Genomic DNA, 19428 nt, shown 5'->3' on the forward strand with positions numbered 1-19428 from the left:
ACCCCCCAAACCAGGGATACCCCCAAATGATGCGAAGCAATGAATACCCAGGCAGAGGTGTTCAGAACAGTTCTGTTTATAACATGAAAGGGGGGAAACTAATCATTATTCCTCACGTATTACATGCCGGGCATTGTACTAGAGACCTCGTATGTTGTGTGTTTAATCCCAAGACTCTATGAAACCCACTTTACAGATGGGAAAACAGATGCAGAGGTGTGCCAGGAAACCAGCTCTCCTAGATAAAAAAAAGTTTGATCCGCAGTCTTTGCCCATTTCCATGGTAAAAGTATCCACCAACAGCCAATTTCAAGCTATCTGTGATTTGGCACCCAGTTCTCAAATTTCCCAATAATTTAGCAATTGGCTCAGAGGTCAAGTAACTTGCTCAGGTCACTGAATGATAGAGTCAAGGTGGGAACCAGGAGCTGAGCTGGAGTCCAGGCTCTGCCTACTGCACCACAGGCCTGTGCAGAAGCACCAACAGGGAACAGCTAAAAGGAACACCCCCAAAGGAATCCTTGGACCCACAGACAACCCAGAAAGAAGTACAAGCCCACTGACACCCATACGAACTCTTTACAATAACCCTGTGAAGTCCTACTTTACTAAGGGTGTCCTGAATATTAAATGCAATGATTTGCATAAGGTAATGGACAGGAAACCAGCTCCATTCAAGGGCTCAAAGAGGGATAGCTGTTTTATTCCCATTCTGCAGAACCTCATTTGCACGCGACACAAAGTTTTTACAATGGTGGAGGTGGGATTGGGTCCCAGCGGTCTGGTTCACCCGCCCACCCAGTCCCTCCTCTTAACTGCACTGTCCCTCATAAAATAGGATATTCAGTGAAAACAGGACCCACCAACATGTTCAGACTCTTAGCACTAAAGCAGCCACCGTCAGAGTGGGAGGTAGCAGAAAAGCCTCTGAACTCCATTCAGGCCAACCTGGGTTTCAAAGATTCTCCACCCCCCCTAACTGGTTACTTAACAGCTCCTAGCTTCGGTTCCCTCTTCTGGAAAGTAGCCTTAACAGTACCTGTTTCACAAGGGCGCCCCTAAGGGTGGAGAGAGAACGCAGAACTGGGTGAACAGAGACCTGCGCCCACATTAAGAGCTCAAAGGAGCACAGCCATAACTGTGAACGAAAAGGGTAAACGGCTGGCATCAAAGGCATGGTCTCATTTTCACCGTGGATTCTCTGTCCTATCAAATCCCTGCAAACTGTGGCTCAGCCTGGTCCACTGTGGCAGCCAGGGCAAGTCCACGGTAATGTCAGCGCTCCCCTGGAGCGAGCTACAGCCTTCTCTCCACCATGGTGTTCACCCTCCTCGGCAGCCCCACATTTCGGCTCCGCAGCACAGAAATGAAGGCGCTGGGCAGCCCGGGTCCCGCTGCCAGTCCGATGCTTGGGGTCCAGCCCTGCCACCTCCGGGTGCCTCGCGGGCATCATTCGCACCAACGCCCGCAGCGGAGAGAGACGGAGAACTCCCAAGGGAAGGGACCCGTGCGACTTTCCGCTTTCGGATCTGGAGCCCATACTCCCTCCAAAGTTTGGGGGTGCATGGGATCTCCTTTCTTTTCCCAGACCATCACTAAAAAGAAAACTGCTGTTGTTCTTCCTTTTGTCCAAACTTCCTCCCCGCAGCGCCGCTCGGGGCTCTGCGCTCCCGCCGCCGCTGCGACCGCAGGGACGCTGGACGGAGCAACGAGCAGTGGCGCGGTCGGCGGGGACCCTCGTCGGGTGGCATCGCCAAGCCGCGCCCGAACACAGGAGGGAGGGAAGGATGCCCGGGACCCTGGGCGGGCAGCGTCGGCCAAAGTGGCTCCTCCGGGCGCCCCGATCCCCAGCCCGCGTGCCGGGGAGCCGCTTACCTGACGGCGGCCGCTTCCTGCTGAGCCGGCTCACGGCGCGGTTAAACATCGCCGCGGTCGCCCGGGGAGGAAGGAGGAGCAGCCGGGCAGCAGAGCAGGAGAACGGAGAGGAGGGGGAGGCCGAAGAGGAGGAGCCCGCTCAGCACCGCCCCGGCGCGCCCGCCCCCGCCCCGCCCCGCCGCCCTCCCCACCGCCAGGCGCCGCGTGGCGCGCTCGGTGCCCACTGCCCGCCAGCCCCGGCACGGGCCTAGCACTCCAGCTTCGGGGGCCTGGGTGGCCCAGGGCGGCCGCGAGTGACCAAACGCCGAGGACCGGCCCCGCGCCCGGGATGGCGTGCACTGGCCTGGAAGGAGCGCGCACTGCTGCCTGTGGCTTAGGAGCCCTGCCCGGGCGCCCGCGCGCCCCGGGGGCCCCGCCGCCCAGCGGAGCTCGCCAAAGCAGCCGCCCCGGGCCCCGCCCCACCCCGCCCGCCTGCCTCGCTGCTCTCCGACCATCCCGGGCTCCCGCCCTCTTCCTGCAGCCGCGAGAAATGGGCACGGCGCCGCGGGTGCAGCGCTCTCGGTGGCTCAGTGCGCCTTCGCGAGGCGGCAGGCGGGGGTCCCCTCCCGCTACACGGACTGGGAAGCCGAGGCCTCGAGGTTCTGCAAACCCAGGGTGAGGCCCATGGCCTTCGCCTCCTCGCCCCCGGGATCCAGGATCCCCGCAGGCCCCGGCCTGCCCGCCCCGCGACTCCGGGGCTGCCCGGCCCTCCCATGGCGGCGAAAGCTGGTGGGGCGTCGCCAGGGTCCCGGCCGCGGGGAGCGAGCCGAGCTGCGCTGCGTGGGCGAACTTGGGCGCCTTCTCCCCAAGGCCTGGAGGCTCCAGGGGCGGGCTTCGGTGCAGTTCTGCGGGAACCCTTCGGGTTCCACCGCCGAGAGATGCCTCTGTCCCTCACAGCGACTGGTTGGGGACACTTCTCTAACTTTGGGGACACGTGGTGCAGCTTCCGGCAGGGCCTTTAGCTCAACTCTCGGAGTCACTCAGGTCCACTTTGCGCTCCGGGCTCGATTTCTCCTCTCCCGCCACCAGTCACCTGCTCGGCCCGCCGCGCCCCCCTCTATCTATTGTCTCATTTCTGAGCAAACCAGCCCCCAAAGGGGTGTCATTAGCCTCATTTTCTTGAGCTTTCGGTTTGCGAAGAATTGTCTTTCTGGCGAGTCTTATTTTTCTCCTTGTGTTTCCGGCTTTGTCTCCAAATTGGTCTTTATTTTTAGCTGTGCTAATTGCTATTTTTCTAAACCGTTCCCCAGTCGTCGGGCCCTGCCACCCTCCTTTTGCAGTGTTTTCACTAGCTGGCACTTTCTTTTATATCTTCTATTCTGAGCTGCCCGTTCTGCTCATTTTTCCTCCCTTGTTCTACCCACCAGCTCAGTCCCAATTCCACCCCATCTCTGGATTTCCATGGTTGCTTCTCAGTGCTGCCCCTACCCTTGCCCTCTGAAACCCACTTTTCTCCCAGTATTTCAGAGCCTGCACTCTCCCCTTCTGCCAGGAGAGGTTTTCCTGGCTCCTGAAGATGGTGAAGAGCGTGGGGTTTTGAGCTGCGTTGCAGGACGGTCACTATGGGGACCGGGAACAAGCTCAGAACCCAGCTCAAAAGCTCAGTTTAAAAACACCTCCTCCTGTCCTGGGCCCACTCTGGGGGTGGGCTCCCCACCTGCTTCCACACCCTTGTGACCTACTGCAACCACAGGCAGTGGCTGCCCCCGCTGTAGGAGCGGGACTTGGAAACTCAGGCAGAGTCCTGGATCCAAATGAGATCGCTACTTTCTCAAAGCAATGCCAAGAGTGTCTGTGCAGCACATCTCCCCAGAAAACCGCTCTGGAGACCAAATTACAGGTAATCCTAACACAGGAAACCAGGAGACTGGCACAGTGGGGAAGCATCAGGCATAGCTAAATATGCCAGTTGCCAGGTCCAGCCCCACAGTGTCCTGAAATGCCCTGGTGTGGCCTAAGACATACCCATGAATGCCTCTGGAGCTAAGGCAGCCAGGCTTCTCTAAAATGAGGGGAAAATAGCGGAGCTTCAAGCCACTCTCGCAGTCTTCTTAGCATATCAGATAGTGAGTTCAAAAATAAAGACCAGGGTCAAGGTTTAATGTACACAGTTTAAAATTTCTGCTTCAGAACGTTAAGAGACTGTCTCAGTAAAGTTGCTTTAAATATCTAAGTGTCTCAAGATCCAAAAGCCAGTTTTCAACAGGCACTGTGTAAAAGACCAAATATACAAATATAGAGCTTCATGGTTTCTAAAGTTTGCCAAAAGAAAACACACACACACACACACATGATTAAGTTCTGCCTGGGGTTTGCATGTGGGCTGACAATGCCCACCATCCAGGCAGCATCACTCACTCTGTGTGGCTCATCTCAGGCCTTCTCAAATGATGATAACCAACCTGGACAGGGAGAGGACAGACAGGTTGGCCTCTTCCTACCCCTGTTGGTTCCATCTTTTGTTGAAAAATCTGTATTCAGCCAGACCAGGAGAAAGAGCCTAGGATATCAGAGGGATCATTGACTTCAAAGTTTAATATTATTTGTTCTACTCAAAACTTCTAAAAATTAGTGAGCTCTGAATATATTATAGAATTTCTTACACTTTATTATATATATTGTATTTTAGAGTCATTCATAAAGAATATTCTAGGCCAGTGTAAGATACAGAAGTGCCTGACTTGGAGTCAAGAGACCTGGGTACCAGTCCTGGGCATAAAGCAGCCCAGCCGAGTGTCTTCAAACAGCCTTACGGGACTGGACGAGGAAAGGACGCTGCCCACATTCTAAGGGTGTGGTGTTTACCAGCAATAAACATGAGAGCCACCTGGCAAGGTGCCCTGCACATGTAGGGTGACAAAAATTTACTGGAATCTGAATTACTCTTGTGACCCCTTACAGTGCTGCTTAAATAAACTTTATCCCATGTGCAGTGAGAAGTGGCATTTTTAAAAGAAAATATGAGGAATCTGCAGGGGGTTGGGAACGGTGACGCAGCTGACAGGCACAGAGAAAGGTAGAAAGTAAATTGTTACAACCTCTTCAGAAGGCAAGAGAGGCAGGTATGTTAAGATACATTTTTGGCAACATGTATAAAAGCTTTCAAAATGTTTATACCCACCTGACCAGTGAATACTTCCACAACTAGTAATTTATCCCAAAGAAAGACTAAGAGCGGCAAAGATTTCTGGGTACTGTGGAACATCCTAACTCTTCTTTCATGGGTGCTGTTTATAATTCTATACGTACTCATTAATGGAGTGACTAAGGGACAATATATTCCTATGATGGGATATTTACAGTTGTAAGAACTGATTTTTTTTTTTCTTTGAAAAAAGGATACAGATATACAGAAATTTTTCAGTGGGCAAGGAGAGGAAATATAGTTGATTTATGTATAGAAATCTTGCAGAAAACTATACCAAAATGTTACTAGCGTTTGTGTCTAGATGGGATAAGCGGTGGTTTTAATTTTCATTATTACATTTTCCAGTTTTGCAAAATTTCTGTGGTGTATATACTCTTAAATCAGTGGGAAAAAATCAGTGGTTGGAAATTGGTCAAAATCTCTATGGGGTTTAATCTACCAATATATATTTTTTAAGATTTTATTTATTTATTTGACAGACAGAGATCACAAGCAGGCAGAGAGAGAGGAGGAAGCAGACTCCAGCTGAGCAGAAAGCCCAATGTGGGGCTCGATCCCAGGACTCTGGGATCATGACCTGAGCCGAAAGCAGAGGCTTTAACCCACTTAGCCACCCAGGTGCCCCTAACCTACCAATATTTAAATCCACATTTTTACAACATGCGTTTTGCTGTCTTTAAACTCTGCATTTCCATGGAGGGAGCAAGCAGACACCAATGGACTTTCCCATCTTTGATCTCCCTTGCACTTCAATTCACACATTCATGGCATAGCACAGCCAGAGGTCAGCAGTACCCTGCAGAGCAGGAGACAGGCCTGGGACGCCTGGGTGGCTCAGTCAGTTAAGCATCTGCCTTCAGCTCAGGTCATGATCCCAGGGTCCTGGGATGGAGTCCCGAATGGAAGCAGGGCTCCCTACTCTGTGGGGAGCCTGCTTCTCCCTCTCCCTTTGCCACCCTCCTCCCCGACCCCAACCCGCTGTGTGTTCTCTTTCTCTGTCAAATAAATATGTTTTTGTTTTTTTTTTAAAGAAAGAAAGAAAAGAAACTGGGGCCCAGAGAACTTTGGAGACAATGTGCTACTAGGTCTCCTGAGAGATTTGAGCCCGTTCTCCACCCGCCCCCTGCCACCTCTTGAACCCCTCTCTTAGTTTTCTTTCTGCCACATTTGCTATCCCCCCCCCCAACCCCTTCTTCATACAAGTGAGCGCTGCACACTCAGTCTTTGGAGCTCTTCTTTTGCACACTTACTCCCCTGACCATCTCAAGTCTAATGACTTTTTATACCATTTTTAAAAATAGACTTTAAAAAAAAATTTATTTGACAGCGAGAGAGATCACAAGTAGGCAGAGAGAGGAGGGAGCAGGCTCCCTGCTGAGCAGAAAGCCCAATGCGGGGCTTGATCCCAGGGTCCTGGGATCATGACCTGAGCCAAAGGCAGAGGCTTTAACCGACTGAGCCACCCAGGTGCCCCCAAAATAGACTTTTTTTGAGCAGTTTTAGGTTTATAGCAAAACTGAACAGAACATACAGAAGAATTCCCATGTGCTTCTTGCCCCCCAACATGCACAGCCCCCCACAGCCACCTCCCCCAGAGGGGTGCGTTTGTTACAACCGGTGGACCTATATGATACAACAGTCCCCCAAGTCCATATGAAACCCCATCTTGACCCGCAGAACACGCTTCCTTCTCCAGCCGGGACTGGCCTGCCTGCCACCTTCTCTCGGATGCCCGGTGGCACCTTCGAACTGAGCGCGTCTGGAGCGGAGCCTCCGCGGCTGGCCCATGCCGGCTCCCTCCAGCCTTCTCCTCTGTTCCGGGCGGCTCCACGTCTCAGCGGCTTAGACTAATCATCTGGAAGTCGTTTCTGATCATTGTTTTCCTCGTACCTCCCATCTCCTCCTTCGAGGCATCCTGCAGTTTGGACCTGAACGCGGAAGTCTGCGCTCACCGCCTCCATCCCGTCCACGGCATCACCCGCAGCCTGGCCTAGGGCGGCAGCTTCCCACGCGGGCCGGCCTCTGTCTGTTGGAAACCCAGCACCGGGAGGGGTCACTGAAACAAGGGAAGTCTCCGCATATCAACCCTCTGCTCGGATTGCGCTGGGGCCCCCGTGGTCCCAGGAGAAAGCCCACAGGATAAAGACGCAGCAGGCCCCACGTGACCAAGACCTCCAGTCCCCTCTGAACCCCTTTCCGGGTCTTTCTCTGCCCCAGAACTCATCTGCTCCCACCTCACCTCCTTATCCCGCAAACACCCCCACAGCTCCCAGCTCATGACTTCTGCACTGGCTATTCCCTCTGTCTGGAACCTGGAACACCGCTCCCCCCCTTTCACCCCACCCCCTCCCCCGTGTGTGCATAGCACACTCCCTCGGTGGCTTCAGGTCTTTATCCAGCCAGAAGTTACTTCACCCGTGTTTAAGCTGGCAAGCCCACCTCCTGTACTTCCACGTCTCCTTTCCTCCATCCCGGCAGTGGGGTTCCACGGAACATGTAGCACCTTCTAGCACAGCGCATTTTAGTTGTTATGTTTGCTGTTTCTCCATAGGGTCCCCGCATTCCCCCTACCTTCCATTCTCCCTGGAGTCCCAGCTCCTGAACGGGGGCCTGTCACACAAGGATCACTCAATGAAATGTGTTGATGACCAAAAAGAATCCTTTTTTTTTTTTTTTAAGATTTTATTTATTTATTTGTCAGAGATAGAGAAGACAAGCACAGGAAAAGGCAAGCAGAGGGGAAGCAGGCTCCCTGCTGAGCAAGGAGCCCGATGTGGGACTCAATCCTGGACCCCGGGATCATGACCTGAGCTGAAGGCAGATGCTTAACCACTGAGCCACCCAGGTGTCCCGACCCAAGAGAATCCTTACCCCCCTCTCCCAAATCCCCAGCCAGATGACAGAGAAGCTGCTAAACACAAGGTATATTTTTATAGTAAGGTACACACCCACCTGGACAAGGTGTATGGGAAAGGAGGCAATAATGGAAGAGAGATTTCAACCAACCTGACAGCTAATGGAAATGCAGAAACCATTAACTCAGAAAATCTACTTCTTACATATTTTACACTCAGAAGAAATGTGTCCACACTAAAACTTGTACCTGAATGTTCATGGCAACATTATTATTGTTTTAATTTTTATTTATTTATTTGAGAGGAGAAAGAAAGAGCATGAGAGTGGGTAGGAGCAGAGGGAAAAGGAGAAGCAGACTCCCCACTGAGCAGGGAGCCCGATGCGGGGCTCTATCCCAGGGCCTGAGATCATGACCTGAGCCGAAGGCAGATGCTCAACTGACCGAGCCACCCGGGCGTCCTCCTAGCAACATGATCGATAATAGCCCCAAAGTGGAAACAACCCAAATGCACATCAACTGACAAATGGATAAACTGTGCCATATCCTTACACTAGAATATTATTTGGCAATAAAAAGGAATTACATTCTAACGTGTGCTACAACACAGATGAACCAAAAAAAAAAAAAAATATATATCTCTATCTATCTCACACTGGGTGAAAAACCATCACAGAGTAGCATACATCATACAGTCCCATTTATATAAAGGCTAAAGGAGGCACATTGGTAGAGACGGAAAGCAGATTAGTGGTTACCTAAACCCAAAGCAAGGAGAGAGTGGGCAGGGACTGCTGATAAGTACAAGCTTGCTTTTGGGGGATGATGAAAAAGTCCTAAAATTAGATTAGGGTGATGGTTGCACAACTCTGTAAATATAGCAAAAATCATTTAATTGTATGTTCAATTAGGTGAACTCTATGTATACAAATAATATCTCAACAAAATTGTTTAATTTTTTTTTAATTTAGAAAGATCCAAAACAGATCACATACAAAAGTTCAGAACTTGAACAGTCATCGGACTCCTTGGAAAGCTACTGGAAGATATGCTGCACCAAAGACGGGACTTCATGGGTTAAAAAAGCACATTCACACATATTTTCATTCAATCTTGACTAACACGGTGATAGGGGAGTTGATAGATGTAGAAACCGTGTCCAAGAGGTCTGGAGAACAGCTCGATGTCCTAGGTACAGGTGCAAGTGGAGGGTTGGACTTCAGGTCTCTTGGCTTCTAGTGCTCTTTGCACGACTGCCTCTCACCCAGGAAAAAATGATTTTTAAAAAAAATCCCTGTTCCAGGTGTCTATTTTGGAACACTGTACCCGGGTGTTATTTTTAAATGTTAAAGAATCCAGAGTTCTTAACCTGGACCTTCCTTCCAATCTAGATTCAAAAACGTCCTCTGAAAAGCAAACAATAGAAACAACAAAAGTGCGTGGGTGCACGCCTACACACACTCATGTAAGGTGTGACCGGACCATGATACTGTTCTGGGGTTCCTGAACAATCGCACTGCCAACACACTACCCATTCAGTGTGATCACAGACACCCTGCAGAGGCGACTGGGTAGCCGTCCCTGCTGAGATCTTTTCAAAAACTTCTCCTTTGGGATGTCATATTCTGCTGGGTATTTCTAATTGTGAACACTATCTTGTGGACCTATCTTGCAATTGTGGGAAATGGCCAAAAGCTATGTGGTGAAGACCTGTGGACTGGGGCGTGTGAGATGATAGTGAGGGGCCAAAGTGCGGACAGGAGACAGAGCTGTAAGATCGCTGGGCAACTGACCAGTGTGCCTTATAAGCCAAGCCCCAAAATGACTTCAAAAGGACCAGAATTTGGGGAAGAGAATTCCAGCTGACCCCTTTTAATGACAAACACATATTTCACATCTTGGATATATAAAATCTGGCATGGTTAAAAGAGATTCACTTTACAAAAGCAAAAAGTTACATTAGTAAATTTTGTGGCCATCATATAATATACCTACAAATGTTCCTTACTACTCAATAAAAACAATGGATACTTTGTGAACTAATCAGCCCCATAAGACAGAATTCAATAAAAAAATTTTTTTTAATCATTTTAAACCCAAGCCTAATTGCTATTTTAAAAATGCAGAAGTTTTAATGATTTTTATTCTGTATTCTGGTTATTCATCTATGCTTATAAATTAATCTCTAAAACTCTTTAAAATGCTTTTTTTTTTTAAGATTTTATTTATTTATTTGACAGAGAGAGATCACAAGTAGACAGAGAGGCAGGCAGAGAGAGAGAGGGAAGCAGGCTTCTTGCTGAGCAGAGAGCCTGATGCGGGACTCGATCCCAGGACCCTGAGATCATGACCTGAGCCGAAGGCAGCGGCTTAACCCACTGAGCCACCCAGGCGCCCCTAAAATGCTCTTTTAAATAATAAAACCCAACCAAGGTAGTTAGAAAGCAATCTTCAAAAGATAGATCACTTGTTAAACTGCTCCCATTTGTGATTTCCTAGTACCTTTTGCCCAGCCACCAAGTTTGACCGGAAAGCTACTTAATAACTGCTTTATATGTGGCTGTAGAAAATACATCAAAAAAGGTAGTAAATATGTAAGAAAACCATCTGACAAAAACACAGGGACTATAAATCATATTGTTCTTGCTTAAATTTTAGCTCGATGGGAACTTTCTTGAATCACTGCTTTCTAGATAATACATTCACCAAGTTCTCCGGAATTGTTGACCATGTTGACCAGGCTCACAAACTTGATATTTTTTACGGTGTTACAGAGCATTACATGTGAATTTTTGCACACTGGAGGAAAAAAAGCTGAAATAATATACAAAGCCATAACTCAAGATTTTTAATATATTGGGGTGGAAAAACACGTTTGTGTGTATATAGGTGTGTAAAATGTATGAATATGTATGTGCACATACATGTATGCATATATACATACTTAAATGGGCATGTAAGCAAGCTGAAAAGCAGTGAGGTTTGTTGGCACAGCTGCTAAATGCATTTTTTAAAGTGTGTGTTTTTTTTTTTAATCAATCTCTTACAACCGAAGTGGGTCTCGAACTCGTGACCCTGAGACCAAGCGTTTCATACTCTCCCACCTGAGACAGCAACCCACAGCTAAATGCATTTTAGAGACCTCTGTATAGCTTTCATCTCTCAAGAGCAGGCATTAATTCCACACAGAGGTCTGGCAATCATCAGACCCAAAGTTTAAGCCCAAAGATATTTCCATAAGGAGTTACCTGTATGGGGAGGCAAATACCACAAATTTCTGGTTCTTAGCATCATTAGATAGTCAGTATTGACAAAAAAAAACAAGAGAATCCATTAATGGTACTTGGTTTCATATGCTTCCAGTCATAAATACCAAAACAGTTTCTTTAATAACTCTAAGTCCCACACATTTACATAATAGGCTATAAAAGTGCCATTTTTGGATCCAGTCCATATTTTGAAGGGATTTATAGATACAGGTAAAATTTGTTGCCAGGCATCATTTACAACCTCGCACGATCTTTTCCAGCTGAGGCCAAGTCTGTTCTCAGCCACCACTACCCTCAACCTTTTTTAGTCATGGTCACCAGAGAGTTTTTTCACCCTTAACATAAACAGCAGTAAATTCTCCAAGTGCGAACATACCATTCATGACTTTACAGGCTAAACAGATACAGGGCAGTTGAGGAATAAAGATTGTTATCTGGTACATTTTGCAGACATTTGGAACTTCCTGGTAATGGACCCACCTTCTTTCTTCAGGTCTAGTGTTTTCGATATATTATATTTTAGATATGGATATATTTTGGATTAAAAATGCCAGATTAAAACCACCATAAGGCAATTTAAGAGGAAATCCACTAATAAGCTGGTGACTAGCTGAGATCATAACTCTCCCTAATGTCAAATGTCTAAATTCTGTCATATAAAATGGGCAGTTAATATAAAGACAAAGATGTGGAAGAGTAGTGTTTCTCAAGAGGAAAAATATCTAAGAACAGTCACCTAACAAAAGGAAAGTTGAATAAATTTTGCATGGAGACCCAGATGTGGTGAGCAGTGGACGAACCTGAAAGATAAGTAAGTAACTAGCCTCAGGCGGGAGTTGTTTTCCGGCTTATTACTTTTAAATGTGATCTATACAATTTAAAAATCATGTACTTCTACTGTGGTGAAAATACACAACATAAAATTTACCATTGCAGCCATTTTTTAAATAAAGATTTTATTTATTTGAGAGAGAGCGTGAGAGAGCACGAGAGGGGAGAAGGTCAGAGGGAGAAGCAGACTCCCCATGGAGCCAGGACCCCGATGCGAAACTCGATCCCAGGACTCTGGGATCATGACCTGAGCTGAAGGCAGACGCTTAACCAACTGAGCCACCCAGGCGCCCCATCGTGGCTATTTCTAAGTATACAGTTCAGCATAATTGTATATGCTGCCCGTTCCCATGGTTGTGAAACAGATCTCCAGAACAATTCATCCTGCCAATCAGAAACGACACCCCCGAAAAAATTCCCTCTTCCCTTCAGCCCCAGGTAACCACCATTCTATGATTTGTTTTTCTGAATTTGACTACCTTAGAAACCTCGTGTAAGTGGTATCGTTCAGTGTTTGTCTTTTTAAAGTGAGTGGCTTGGGATGCTTGGGTGGCTCAGTGGGTTAAAGCCTCTGCCTTCAGCTCAGGTCATGATCCCAGAGTCCTGGGATCGAGCCCCACATAGTGCTCTCTGCTCAGCGGGGAGCCTTGTTTCCCCCCGCCCTCTGCCTGCCTCTCTGCCCGTCAAATAAATAAATAAAATCTTAAAAAAAAGGTAGAGTGGCTTACTTCATTTAGCCAAGGTCTTCAAGGTTCATGCAGGTCATAGGGAGTCAGAAGTCCCTGCCATTCCAGGCTGAGAGCTGGCCCATGTGTGGATATATATTCTGTGTCTCCATTCACGCGGTGATGTATACGAGGAGCTTCTCCATCTTGGCTATTGTGAATAGCGCAGCTATAAACATAGATCTACAACTCTATCTCCAAAAATATGCCCTTTTTTGGACATACACCCAGACATAGAATTGCTGGATCTTACGGTAATTCTAGGTTTAATTTTTGACAACATTCCATGCTATTTCCCTCAGTGGCCGCACCCTTGTTATATCCCCAACAGCACACAAGGTTCTACTTTCTCCACAGTGTCACCAACACCTGTTAGTTTGGGGGATGGGGTTCCCTTTACAGTAACACACACACACACAGATATACTTTTTGCATCCATGGAAAAGTTTTTGGTTTCAGTTACTGAATGTTGAAAGAACTTGGAAACAGTTGTCCAAAACTTTTCAAATATTTAAAAGTGCACATCATTGATTGAATTCATTGTTCCCAGAACTTTTAAAAATTCTAACTTCAAAATCTTTTTTTTTTTAAAGATTTTATTTATTTGACAGAGAGAGATCACAAGTAGGCAGAGAGGCAGGCAGAGAGAGAGGAAGGGAAGCAGGCTTCCTGCTGAGCAGAGAGCCCGATGTGGGACTTGATCCCAGGACCCTGAGATCATGACCTGAGCCGAAGGCAGCGGCTTAACCCACTGAGCCACCCAGGCGCCCCCAAAATCTTTTTCTTAATTCTAGACTTCAACTTCTCTTGAACCCCTGCCTTATTCTAGTCCATCGGGAAGATAAGGAAGGGCCCATTCACCAGTAAACACAGGGAGGGCTGCCAGTGGCAGAACAGGGCAGAAGGGAAGGTGTTGTCCCACACTGGCCACCCTCAGCGATTTCTCTCCCAGTCACTGGCACCAGCACTTTCGGGAACAGCAATGGGAGCTCTCAGGAAGAAGGGGACTTGCCTGTTCCCCGGAACAGCTAAGAACTGGGGCCCCCATCACTAGCAGCAGCCTCCTAGATGCCAGTGGCCCCCTAGACTTTGGGAGATCCTAAGCAGCAGGTGGGAGGCACAGGAACTATGTCTTGGAAAATAGAATGGCCTGTACTGCTTCATTTATTCTAACCATCACACTGCTACTCCAAATGTACACAAGCACCTATCTCCCTCCTGTCCCAGTCCTACTTTCTTATTTGCCATTAAGCCCTTCGTATTAGTTTACAAATTAACCTCCTATAAACCCATTTATTCACTCAACTATTCATTAAGCACATAGACACCAGGTAAATGAGATAAAATCTCTACCCCTGTGGAATTTATAACCTAGTAGAATACCATTAATCAAATAATCACATAAATATAGGTCTAGAGTCTCAAGGATCATAAAGAAAAAAAATACAGGGATAATGAAAGCAAAAATGAGGGACCCTTAAATTACATGTAGGGCTCAGGCATAGTCAGAGACTTCTGAGAACAATGACAGGCTGATGTAAACAGCCAGGTAGGTGGTGGTAGATGCACCTTCTAGGTTAAGAAGGTATATGCAAGGGCCCTGAGGTGGGAGTGCTCCGTGAATAGAGGAAGTGAAAGATAGGCAGGGTGACTGGAGCTTGCTAGCAGAGAGGAGGGTAGAGGGGTGGCAGAAGCTGGATGGATAGGCAGGCAGCTGGTCCTGCAGAGCTGGGAAGCCTGTTAAGCACTTGGTATTTCATGCTAAGTGCAATGGGAGGTTACTGAGGCATTTTCAAGATTCATGTTAATAGGTGTTTTAAAAAAAATAATAATGCAACTGTTATAGAATAAGCTCTAAGATTTGTTATGTGAATAAAGAAAGGTGCAGAACAGTGTATACAACATGTTATCGTTTCTGGAGGAAGGGGAAAATTAACGTTAATATATAAATGGGTATCTCTAGAAAAATACCAGAGACCAGTAACACTAGTGCTTCTTGAAATGGGAACTAGATAGTATGGCTAGGAGAGAGGAGCGGAAGTTTTTACTGTATATCTTTTTGTATGTTTTGAAATAGGTATCATGCTTAAGAATTACCTACATAACAGTAGACTAAATTAAAAATTAAAAAGTCACGCTGGCTGTTGTGACTGGCTGTTCTTAGGAAAGAAGGAAAAAACCCCCAAACTTAGGAAAGATACCAGAACAGTTAAAATAAAAACCGATGTTATGTACTGTTGGCAACGTGGGGATTAAGTGGAATTTTCATACACTGCGCCCAAGTGCAAACTGATGTAACCATTTTGGGAGATGTGGGGCAGCATCTTCTGAAACCCATCAGACACACACGGTAGAAGCCCAAATTCCATCCCTAGGTATATACTCAACAGAAATGAGTACCTCTGTTCCCCAAGACATTTATAAAAATTCATTACAGCACTATACAGAAATACCAAATGGAAAGCCAAGTGTTTAATGAGGAGTAAAATGGGTAGCTTGTGGCACCCGCTCACACAATACCGCATACAGCACTGAAAACCCGGCATGCAACAACTCAGAACACTAAGTAAATCAGATACAAAAGGATATAAACTGCTTAACTTTGTATTTATATAGTTGGGAAAAAAAGCAAACTAATCTATGGTCACAGAAATCAGGCTACCAGTTATGTCAGGGAAGGAGTGGTGTTAGCCAGAAGAGCAGGCAGGCTTCTGGGTGCTGGCAACATTGTTGCCCGGTCTCCTGCCACGGTGTGATGGGAGTTCACTTTGTGAGAGCGGAGCTGGGCACACAGGTGTACTCCTCTGCGGAATGCTCGGATACGGTGCTCGGATACATATTCGGTCTATGCGGTAGGAGCTCCTGCAGGGTTGCAGATGAAGGGCGGTAGCCGGACTGGGCGGGCGGTGGGGGAGGACAGGGATGGGTGCAGACAAGAACTATAAACTGACCAGCTTTTTGTTATTTCCATTTTTGCATTCTGTCATCAGCCTATTAAGTCTAACAAAATCATCAGCAAATCTAACGTCAAAACAAAGCATTTGCTTGAAAGAGGTAATAGACTGGAGTGAGACTGTAAGTATCTGTGAGTAAATGGAATTTCCAGATATGAATATTTAAAACCTTTCTCTTTGACAGAAGAGCTAGATTCAGAGAACATTTAAGAGTTAACCAAAGAATACAAAGTCTTCAATAAATATTCACACTTCAGGACTGAAGGGCAAACCAAACTTTAACCAAGACACCATTTTAATTGTGCGCTCACGTGGCAGACACCATTCAGGTGACCTGTTTTCCAACACTGTACAAGTCTTTTGTAAGTTGCCTTCTCATCCTCACTTAACCAACAAAGAAACTGCCTTCTGCTCTAACCAGTTTAATCAGTAAATACACTGAGGCACACACTGACTTTAGATCTAGTCTATGTGCTATATATATAATTGCCACTTTAAGAATCTCATCTGTGTCACTTCGCTTGGCTATTTCCAGGTTGTCTGTTACACTCCAATGGTGCCTGTCCAGAAACCCAATTCCTGCCTTGCTGATAGCCCCTATTCCTAAAGAAGTAATCCTCCCTAAGCTATCTGGCACCACGGCCCAGTATCACTCACATTCCTGAAAGCGTGCTATGCAGGGGCAGCTAGGATTCCTACCTGGTGCACCCCAGGGCATTAGCAGAAGGGGTACATCCTCATCACTTTTCAAAGATGCTTAACAAGCTATAGTGGGTAGCAACTACAAGATGATGCACTCTCCCCAAACCATTTTTTTTCTGGAAAACATGTGACCATGGCCAACAGGGTCTTCTTCTCTGGACAAGAGTTAGAAGAGGAAAAAAGGAAGCCGCACCAAATAACTTGATTTCAGATTACCTTCATCCACAACTACGGATCCTCAGAATCTGCATTTTGACAAGCACCCACTTGTGGTCAAGTTCTAGTCCAGCAGAACACCAGGTGGTGTTCTGCTTTTTATTTTTTTTTAAAGATTTTTAAATTTATTTGACAGAGATCACAAGTAGGCAGAGAGGCAGGCAGAGAGAGAGCCGAAAGCAGCCAGCCTCCTTGCTGAGCAGAGAGCCCAATGCGGGGCTTGATCCCGGGATTCTGGGACCATGACCTGAACCGAAGGCAGAGGCTTTAACCCCCTGAGCCACCCAGGTGCCCGGTGTTCTCCTTTTAAAAGGGAGACTAAGGGGCGCCTGGGTGGCTCAGGGGGTTAAAGCCTCTGCCTTCGGCTCAGGTCATGATCCCAGCGTCCTGGGATTGAGCCCCACATCAGGCTCTCGGCTTGGCTGGGAGCCTGCTTCCCTTCCTCTCTCTCTGCCTGCCTCTCTGCCTGTCTGTCAAGTAAATAAAATCTTTTAAAAAATAAATAAATAAAAATAAAAGGGAGACTAAAATATGTTTACCTTCACTTCCTCCAACATAGTCATGGCATTCAACATTTACTTAACATCTAGCATGTGCCAAGCAATGTTCTGTAAGTCCTAGGCTTTGGGTCGTCACCAAAAGAAAATCCCTGCCCCCACGGAGCTTACATTCTAGTGGAGGATGACAGAACCAAAGATACAAAAGTAGCAAAGCAATCTGGAAATGCTGTCCATTTTTTAAAAATAAAAGATTCCTGGTTATAATAAACTAAATGTGGATTTTGAATCCTATCTTAATCCCATTTTACTGAAAATGCTCGAAGGCAGTATTTGGAACCACAGCATCTGCCCAACGTTCTAAGAGCCTTCTAGATACATTAATAGATACACATATTAAAGGAAACTGAAAAAAAAAAAAAAAAGATCAGGGTCAGTAAATAAGACAAAGGTGTTGGTAATATTTTATTCTCAAGGACCTGCTAAGTGTCCTAGTCTTCCTGGTAATATGTGCATGTCGTCTTAAACTAAGAAACAGGAAATATCAGCACTGAAGCCCTGATCACCAGGGTTTGCTACACCTGCCTGGGGCCTGTCTGTTCCCACGTCAACGACCTTTGCCCTCTTCTTTATCCTAGTCACCACCCCTTTCCCAGTCCAAATTCTCATTAAACAGATAACCAAGGCTGAGCAGGGCCACAGGCTAAAATATAACCTAGTCAAAGGAAACTAACGTTTTTACAAGTTTAGTCTTCTCTAAAATGAAGCAAACTAAGATTAAATGGGCATTCTCAATTTTGTTTAGCTAAGTTAAGATTTATGAATTAGTTTTACTTCTGTGAGCAAAATCATATAAACCACATACCAAACAATTCAACTCACAACTCTTAACCAGTAAAATGAACTATGAAAATTTAAAACATATACAACGTATCAACTCTCAGAACAGGCAATGCTGCATATGGCTACATACTTCATATGCCCATTTTGCCCAGATGGTTTTGGACTTCTCTTCATTGGTATACCAAAACCCAAGGAAGAAGGAACAGAGGGGGAAAAAAATCAGTTGTGCAAGTTATGATTTCAAATGGTTTACAGCAAAATCTGGGTTACCTCAAAAATGCAATTTTCCAGTATCAGCTGGGAATCAGGCTCTTTGCAAATGCCCATCGGTTCACCAGAAAGAAGCAGAGTCAAAACAGGAGATCTGCAGGCAAGCTGAGTCCAGCTACAAGACCAAGTGGACAGCTCCACTGGGAGAGCTTACTTCCCAACGTGCTCCTTGCCTGCCCCTCTTCTAACAGCCGGCAGACAGCTCTCCAGCTACATTCGTCTGTAGACTTTCCAAGCTGACTTCAAAATATTAGAATAATGGGATCACTTTCCCAGTGGAACACTGCAGCGCAACAATGCTTAGTGAATTGCAAAAAAAAACAATCTGGAAAAGTTAAAATTCAGTATCTGTATTAAACTGAGTTAGAATATTAAGGAAATCATTTATTTGACACATACCTTTTGTCAGAAACTGTGACTTTGACATTCTTGTTTAAAAACCAAACTATGAACGCTACGTGAATTAAGCTCTCTCTTCCCGCAAACAAAATCCTAACTAGATCAAAAAGTCAATTACCAGTAGCGCCCTGACTCTTTTGCCCAAGATTACAAAAAAAACCCCCAACTATATATAATTCCCCACCCCTCCCCTATTTCCTAGATATAAACTGAACTTCTTCCACATTTAGGTTTTAAAAACCAAAAGTCATTCTTGCCCCCCAAAGAGGTATTTACACAAAGTAATAATTCACCTTGTGAATCAGTTTCTAGCCTCCATACTGTCATAGCAGATCCATTTAAATAAACTGGAGCCCACATTTCCTATCAACCTGTACTTACTAACACATTTGTTGAAGTTGTAATTATTCACATAATTTCCTTGTTTCAAAATAGAATAGATGGCAATCTAATTCATAGTAACCTATTTGGACACATAAGTAGGACACTTTATTACTATACACAGCAGAATTTGTATTTAACAAAACCTTCTCATTTGGACCACTTAACAGAAGGCTAAACTGAAGTCTAAATCATTTTGCAGCTTTCCAATGCATACTAAAAATGCAATTTCAAAGTTCAAAATGTTTTAAGTTGAAGTCCAAATGCTGATTTTTAACAAAAAGGAAGATTCAATTTGGGCACACCAGCTAGAAAAGTCTCAGGATAAATTCTTTTCCTATTTTTTTCTGTTTGTTGAGTGCAAACTTTACTCACAGATACTACCAAAGATCAACCTAGCTGTGGTAAAACAACGGGTTTCCATT

The 19428-nt window shown here is 46.1% G+C and overlaps 1 protein-coding gene across 1 annotated transcript in view; it reads right to left on the reverse strand.

Moving 5' to 3' along the window:
• RGS10 (regulator of G protein signaling 10) overlaps nt 1-2032 on the reverse strand; it is a 38883-nt gene extending 36851 nt beyond the window's left edge. The window contains exon 1 of the mRNA XM_047703401.1: nt 1876-2032. Within this exon, the coding sequence (XP_047559357.1) occupies nt 1876-1924 (49 nt within the window). The 5' untranslated portion in view covers nt 1925-2032. The remainder of the gene's footprint in view (nt 1-1875) is intronic.
• Nucleotides 2033-19428: the final 17396 nt, after the last annotated feature.

Source organism: Lutra lutra, chromosome 14 (assembly GCF_902655055.1).
Source record: "Lutra lutra chromosome 14, mLutLut1.2, whole genome shotgun sequence".
In the NCBI taxonomy this organism is placed as follows: Eukaryota; Metazoa; Chordata; class Mammalia; order Carnivora; family Mustelidae; genus Lutra; species Lutra lutra.